This window comes from Lepus europaeus, chromosome 9 (assembly GCF_033115175.1).
Source record: "Lepus europaeus isolate LE1 chromosome 9, mLepTim1.pri, whole genome shotgun sequence".
Classification (NCBI taxonomy): domain Eukaryota; kingdom Metazoa; phylum Chordata; class Mammalia; order Lagomorpha; family Leporidae; genus Lepus; species Lepus europaeus.
The window spans coordinates 95,498,729-95,506,212 of NC_084835.1; the positions used below are offsets into that span (position 1 = coordinate 95,498,729).

At 50.5% G+C, this 7,484-nt stretch overlaps 1 protein-coding gene across 1 annotated transcript in view; it reads left to right on the forward strand.

Moving 5' to 3' along the window:
- Window positions 1-5,492, forward strand: part of KATNAL2 (katanin catalytic subunit A1 like 2) — a 101,486-nt gene extending 95,994 nt beyond the window's left edge. The window contains exons 14-16 of the mRNA XM_062200275.1: window positions 3,766-3,928; window positions 4,604-4,706; window positions 5,161-5,492. Of these exons, the coding sequence (XP_062056259.1) occupies window positions 3,766-3,928; window positions 4,604-4,706; window positions 5,161-5,300 (406 nt within the window). The 3' untranslated portion in view covers window positions 5,301-5,492. The remainder of the gene's footprint in view (window positions 1-3,765; window positions 3,929-4,603; window positions 4,707-5,160) is intronic.
- The last annotated feature ends 1,992 nt before the right edge of the window (window positions 5,493-7,484 follow it).

Consider the following 7,484-nt stretch of genomic DNA (forward strand, 5'->3'; position numbering starts at 1 on the left):
GGGCAACCGGGACAGAATTCAGCGCCCCGACCAGGACTAGACAAAATCAATCTTTGAGAACAAGTTTTACTGTTAACTCTCAGAATAAAACTCATTGAGTACAGAGGTCCTGCATGAGGAGTTAGTGCACAGTGACTCCTGTTGTTGATTTAACAATTGACACTCTTATGTATGATGTCAGTGATCACCCAAGGCTCTTGACATGAGCTGCCAAGGCTATGGAAGCCTCTTGAGTCCACAAACTCCATCAGTATTTAGACAGGGCCACAAGCAAAGTACAAGTTCTCTCCTCCCTTCACATAAAAGATGTACTGTTTCTTATCCTGTTCTCTGGGAGATTTCCTGATTTATCTTCTGAACTTTCCTTGTGTTTTAATTTCTTTGTTCATTTTTTTCTCAAGTCTTTGTAGTCTGTTTTTCTGTGACTGCTCTTTTTAAATGGCATCTTGTTCTTGTTGCGTGGATGTAGAATTTTCTCGTATGTCTCTGGGAATACTCATCTTCAAGTCTCATTTCACTGCAGAATCCTGTTCCCATCAAGATTTTCGCTTCCATTTGCTTGTTTCGGGCTCTGTAATCATCTTTCCACGGATGTAGGTTTCCTCGGCTGCCTGCTCAGGTTTACGAGAGGCATACTCCAGACCTCGCGGGAGGCTCTGTGTGCATGGGGACAGCTTGTCGACGGTGGGCTCCACGCGTGCGGACCCCTGTGTTGGGCAACTCCCAGCAGCAATGTCTTCAGGGCTGTCTTTGGTGGGTCAGGTCTTCGCCTGGAGACAAGAGCATGCTGCCGGTTTTCTAGGTGCAGAGAACGGTGTGTCGCCATTCGGTGAAGTAGACCTTGCACGTCATCACGCCATTTGCAGTGCGCCTGCTGTTTCCAGATCAGAGCCCCTTGGTTTTGCCCTGTGCCAGGGCGTGGGAGAGGTGGTGCCCTGACCACTAGAGGTGGGGAATTGTGTTGTTTCTTTTTGTTAAGATTTTTATTTGAAAGGCAGAGTTACAGAGCAAGGAGGAGAGACACACACGGAAGTCTTCCACCCACTGGTTCACTCCCCAAATGCCTGCAACAACCAGGGCTGGGCCAGGACAAAGCCAGGAGCCAGAAGCTTCTTCCAGGTCTCTTGCATGGGTGCAGGGCCCAAGGACGTGGCCCATCTTCCACTGCTTTCTCAGGCACATTAGCACAGAGCTGGATTGGAAGTGGAGTGGCCGGGTCCTGGACCAGTCAGTGCCCATATGGGATGCTGACATCACAGGCAGAAGCATAACCTGCTGTGCCACAATGCTAGCCCCAATCTGTGGCTTCTTCTACCAGCGTCAGCCTCTCCTTATCTTCAACCCAGCCTCATCCTCACCTGTAGAGAGATGAGATACCACAACTCCAAGTCTTGGGAGTTCTGCAAGTCAAATCATAGTTTCTTTACTGTGGACTTAGAGAGCAGCTCATCACTGTGCTGTCTAGCTTTTACACTTCTGTTGTTAATCAATTCTTCTACTCATGTCATTAAAAAAAAAAAAAAGCACCCAATAGTACCATTGTGGAAGGGTTTTTTTCCCCCCTTTTGTTTTTTATAAAGTAAGAGTTGTATGGGATTACATCAGCCCCAAAAATCAGGGGCAGAGGAACGATGATCTGTCTTTAGAGCTACTTCCTGCTGACATGGGGCGATGAGGTACTCTCTGCTGGTGTGGGGCAATGTCTCAACCACGATCTCCTGGGTGGGGAGCCAGGTATATCCCTGTGGCAGCATTTGATTGATTTCCTAGCTGGTGAAGGCCTTGGTTCGTTCCATTATCACCTGCTGTAAACACTTAAACAGATACTGTAGTATAAAAGGGTGAGAATAGCAACCATTGATCCTAAGAGTGGCATTAACCAAGTAATGAGAGGATTTCATAGAGGAGAGGAAATGAGGGGAGGTCTCTGGACCCTTGTGAAGACTGTTAGATGAATGTGGTTTAAAGCTGATCCCAACCAAGACTGGGAGAAAGGCCACTCATCTTTCACGGGTAGAGGGCTTTGTGGAGAAAATCCTGAACAATCATACAACATTAAGTGGGGGAGAGGACCATCAATACACACAGGTCAGGAGTAGAGCCACTGATGTAAGAGTAGAGGCTATGATTATAAAGAAATGAGGCCCCCAAGTGGGCTACACAGCATCTAGAACAAAGGATAGAGTCATTACTGGACAACCTAAGAGAGCTGCTGTCTAAACACAACTAAGTTCTCCAATTGAGAGGCAAATAGAAACTGACAGAAGGGGCTTGATAATAATCAGGTGGGCTTTAAGGCCTTGTCAATTATGAGCCCCAGACCTATCTATCTCTTCACATGGGGTACATCCTAAGGGAGGTGTGAACCTCCTTGGGGAAGGCACCCTGTTGACTTCCATTACCCAGCTGGCCTGGGAGGAGAGCTGGCCAGGTAAAGGCAGGTGGCATCTCTAACAGGAAATTTACAGTTCTGCCTGTAATGTTACTGACTCTACTTGGCCATCCCCTCAGCAGCAGTGGTCACCTTGGAAGCTGGGCCGAGTGAAGGACTCTTCAGCTTGGAGCCAGCAAGATCCGTGGCTCTGACCTGGGCGTCCTTCGACTCCAGGGCAGTTCCATTTCCGGTGACCCAACTCTTGGCTGGCAGAGCTGCCAGGGCTCTTCACAAGCCGACTTCTGCTGATGCCCTGGCTTTTGTGGAAGGGTTTTGGGAGTAAGCAGAGGTGACTGTTCATCCCCCAACTCTAAATGATGAAGGGTCTTTCATTTCATCCTTAGAAACACAAGTATCAGAACATCCCCTGGATATGAAAGGCAAGGTTTCCTTGTTATGTGCAGGGGGTGATTTTCCAAATATTGAACAACTGAGATGGCATCATCTCAGCACTGTGTGTGAGCGAGGGGGAAGCCACTTGAAGCACAGATGAGCCCACGTGGAGAACCACGGAAAGTGCTGCTGTGGGGTGCACTTTGTTTCTTGTCCTTGACCCCGCGCCTGGAATATAAATCATGGCCTTGAGAGGCATCATAGTTGTGCACAGGGAGAGACGGCTGAACCTGGGGTGTGAGATGCATCTCAACGAGGTGAGAGTGGTAAAGAACAAGGCAAATGCAAAAAGAAAAAAAAGGTAACTTTTTGTAGCTTGGCATCTCTGGACGATGGATTTATAATCAAAAGAGGAATAGTAGGTGAAGAAAATACAATCTTTGAAGAAATCTGCTCACTTGGATTTAGGATTCAGACGTTTCCTGGAAGGATGTTTCCACCTTTTCAGTTTCAAGGGAAATGCGGCCAAAATGAGGCCGAGTAGACACCTCGGATGTTCTCCATCTCCGTGAGAACTGCATCAACCCACAGGTGTCTCCTAATTTCTACACCAGAAAATCAAACGATGCTTCCCTCCCCTCTGAGAGCTTGAAATTCGAACCCTTAAAGAGCTCTAAGGAGCACACTCAGAACGTCCCACTGGCGATAGGTACAGTAATTCGGAGGTAGGAAACGCCCCGTGATGAAGGCAGTAAGGAAGCTCCGACGTTTGGTTGTGAGTTGTGTTTTTCTCCATGTATTTCCTCCCTGCCTCCTTCCCTCTAGTTCTTTCTTCTAATAACATGACGTCATCGTCCTATGCGCTTAGACATGGACGTAGAGTGACAGTTAAGTGCTCGAGTCTTCCTGCCATGCTAAATGCTTCTTCCAGTATCATGGCTGCTTCCGCAGTGCGTGCGCGGCCCCGCCCAGCTCCTTGGTTTCTGTTGTGACTGCAGGGAGCTGGACTGTGCGATGCTGCGCCGCCTGGAGAAGAGGATTCTGGTTGATCTCCCCAGCCTGGAGGCCAGGCACGCCATGATCCGCCACTGGCTGCCCCCTGTGAGCAAGAACAGAGCCCTGGAGCTGCGTGCAGAGCTGGAGTACAGTGTGCTGGGCCAGGCAAGCTGCCCCGGGGGAGGTGTGTGTGAGCCCAGGGTCCTGGCAGCGCATTCAGGGGCTGCTTCCATGAGACACGTAGACACACACCCAAGTCCCCCGGCAGCGCAGTGAACCTCTTCTTCATGGAAGAGTGCATGCCAGCAAACACCTGAGCTAATGGAAACAGCGTGGGGTTCGGATGCAGAGAACCAATGGCCACGTCACGGCCCTGACACTTACTGGCTGTGTGACCTCAGGGAAGTCACTGACTCTCAGAACCTCAGCTTCTCCATGTGTAAAATGGGTAGCGATGAGCCACAAAGGGTCACTGCGATCAAGTCAGTCTTTTACACACACAAACGCCCCGGGCAGCTCCTCTTTCGGCCTCAGGTTCCCAAAGGGAGGCATGGCCATATGTACGACAGGGACGCCCATCTGGTCTGATCACCCTCGGAGCTGGGCACCGGTGTCTTACGAGTTGGATGGTGGCAGGGAGCTGCTTGTCGTCCAGCTGCTTAGGTGCCCTGGATGTTAGCAGGATCACTTCCTTAAGCACTGTCTGGGAACCTTTGTAGTATTCATGGGTGACAGGCACAGGATCTAAGCCCTCGTGCTGATCCTGGGTCCTGCCTATGAGGATGTGAGGGCCTCCGGCATCCAGCGTGCTGAGCGGTGGCTGGGCTGTGGCTGTTTCAGGAGACTGAGGGCTACTCGGGCTCTGACATCAAGCTGGTGTGCAGGGAGGCGGCCATGCGGCCTGTGCGGAAGATCTTCAGTGCTCTGGAAAATCACCAGTCAGGTATGGTTGGGAGCACTGTGCGGGTGCTTAGGGGGAGAAACCCGTTTACAAATCCAACTCTCACCAGCAGGTGGAGCCTGGCGCCTGCGTTTGCTGGCCCTTTGCACTTGCAACAGGTTCTTTGGTCCAATCACCCCTCCCTCATGCACTCCACTCCTTCTTCACTTGGCCCACAAATGAGACCCTCCTTGGGGCTCAGCCTTTTATTTATCTGGCGCGCTCTGATGAGCTGGATCCATTAGAGGCACTATATAAATACTAAGTATTACTGTGATAACGACAGCAGTCACATTTTTCGTCTGGGCTTCGGAGGCCAACTCAGTTGCACATTAAATTTTTCCAAGCCCCCTTCAGTTTTGCCTCCTGCTGTGTTAACGATTACGCGGTGTCTTGAGAGACTGTCTAAGAGCATTCCAGCCGATTGCTGTGGTGTTGCCTTTGTGTTTTTCTCTAGAGAACAACAATTTAGCTGGGATCCAGCTGGACACAGTGACCACGGCTGACTTTCTGGACGTCCTAGCACACACCAAGCCGTCTGCAAAGAACCTGGCTCACAAGTACTCAGCCTGGCAGAGAGAGTTCGAGTCTGTTTAAAAACGCATCGCCCCTGACCTGGCCTCAGTTCCTCTGGAAGAGTGGATTCGTTTGGACCATGTCTTGTTTTGGAAATCGGAGATATTTTCATTAATCTTTCATGCTGTCAACAAAACACTTAAATTTCAGTTTTATGTACTCTTGCCCTCAGGCACACAGTGGAGATTTTCTCACCCTTGGGCCCCATAAAGTTCTGATGAAGTTCCCTGGAGTATTCCTTACTTGCGAGCCGGCCATCTTTGTTTGTTTCAGGGGAAGTTCTTGGGAACAGTTCTTTTTTTTTTTTTTTTTTTTTTTTTTTTTTTTGACAGGCAGAGTGGACAGTGAGAGAGAGACAGAGAGCAAGGTCTTCCTTTTGCCGTTGGTTCACCCTCCAATGGCCGCCGCGGCCGGCGCGCTGCGGCCGGTGCACCGCGCTGATCCGATGGCAGGAGCCAGGTGCTTCTCCTGGTCTCCCATGGGGTGCAGGGCCCAAGCACTTGGGCCATCCTCCACTGCACTCCCTGGCCACAGCAGAGAGCTGGCTTGGAAGAGGGGCAACCGGGACAGGATCGGTGCCCTGACCGGGACTAGAACCCGGTGTGCCGGCGCCGCAAGGCGGAGGATTAGCCTACTGAGCCACGGCACCGGCTTTGGAAACAGTTCTTTACTTTTGCAGTCCATCCTCAGATGTGACAGACACCCAGCAGGACTCTCCCCAGTGGCCAACCTGAGTTCCCACCCCAGCCTCTGGTCCCGGTGCTTTAAGGGACAGGGACCCAGGGATCCGTCGTAAGCAAATCTGCACCTCATCCATGTTTTCAGCTCTGCCCCTCCCCTTAGCCCACCGCCACGGCCAGTGTCCCCAGGCCGTCCTTCCATGGCTCCATCTTCCCTGAGAATACTGGGAAATCTCCCTGCTGCGGCTGGTGCTGGTCGTCGGCCACTCGGGGGAAAAAGTGCTGCTAGGGCGCCAGCCATCTGTTGACCGACTTCTAGTGACCTATCTCGTCAACCCTGCCTCACAGGCCTCCTGCTGCCTCCAAGCCTTGAGTCTATTTTTAAAAAAACAAACCATTGATTTCTCACTTTATTGGAGAGACAGAGAGAGAAAGAACTTCCATCTGCTGGTTCACTGAAGCCAGGAGCCAGGAATTACCCGACTACTTGAGTGATTGCCTGCCGCCTCTCGGGGTGCACAGTAGCACGAGGCTGGAATCAGAAGCAAAGCCAGGATTCAGATAAGGGACGCGGTGGCCCCAAGGGGCATCTCAGCGGTGGCACCAAGTGCCCGCCCCTGCCCCAGTCTTCGCCTGTTCCACAGGATGCGTTTGGGTTGCATTTTCTTGGTGCTGATTTTGTTATCTAACATTCTGTACACTTTCCGTCTTACAAATTATTCTATCTTCTTGTCCCCTGGGGTCTCCTCTACCATCGTGTGGATGTCCTTGCAGACTTGTAACTTCTTTCTTCTTTTTCTCTTAGTTTAGTGGGACGTTGAGAAAAAGAGAATTAATCTATATTTTGAGTTTCTAAAACTGTAGATCCAAAGTCTATTTAAATTCATACAGGAGGTTGGCCTGTTGGGGCAGGCAAACCTAACTTAATCTAATTATGAAGAACGAGGAACTTAGTATCCTTCAGGTGAGCTGGGGTTAGACACAGCAGGGATAAGGACATGGAGACCTGGAAAAGCCCAGACAGGACACAGCGGGGACTCAGCCCCAACTGAATGTGGAAATCAGACCCAACAGGTTGGATCTTCCAGAATTCCTAAAAACAAACAACAAAACAATAACTGATTTGCATTTGAATCTCCTAATTTTCAAATGTTGCCAATCAAGGTTAACCCTCCGCTGTAGGAATCACGACTTGGGCCTGGCGCTGTGGCGCAGTAGGCCAAGCCACAGCCTGCAGTGCCGGCATCCCATATGGGCACTGCTGTCCCGGCTGCTCTTCAGTGCCAGCTCTCTGCTGTGGCCTGGGAAGGCAATGGAAGATGGCCCAAGTCCTTGGGCCCCTGCACCCATGTAGGAAACCTGGAAGGAGCTCCTGGCTTCAGCCTGGCCCAGCCCTGGCTGTTGTGGCCATTTGGGGAGTGAACCAGCACATGGAAGCTCTCTCTTTCTCTCTGCCTTTCAAATAAATAATCCTTTTTTTTTTTAAAAAAAAAAAAAAAAAAAAAAGAAAGAAAGAAAGAAAGAA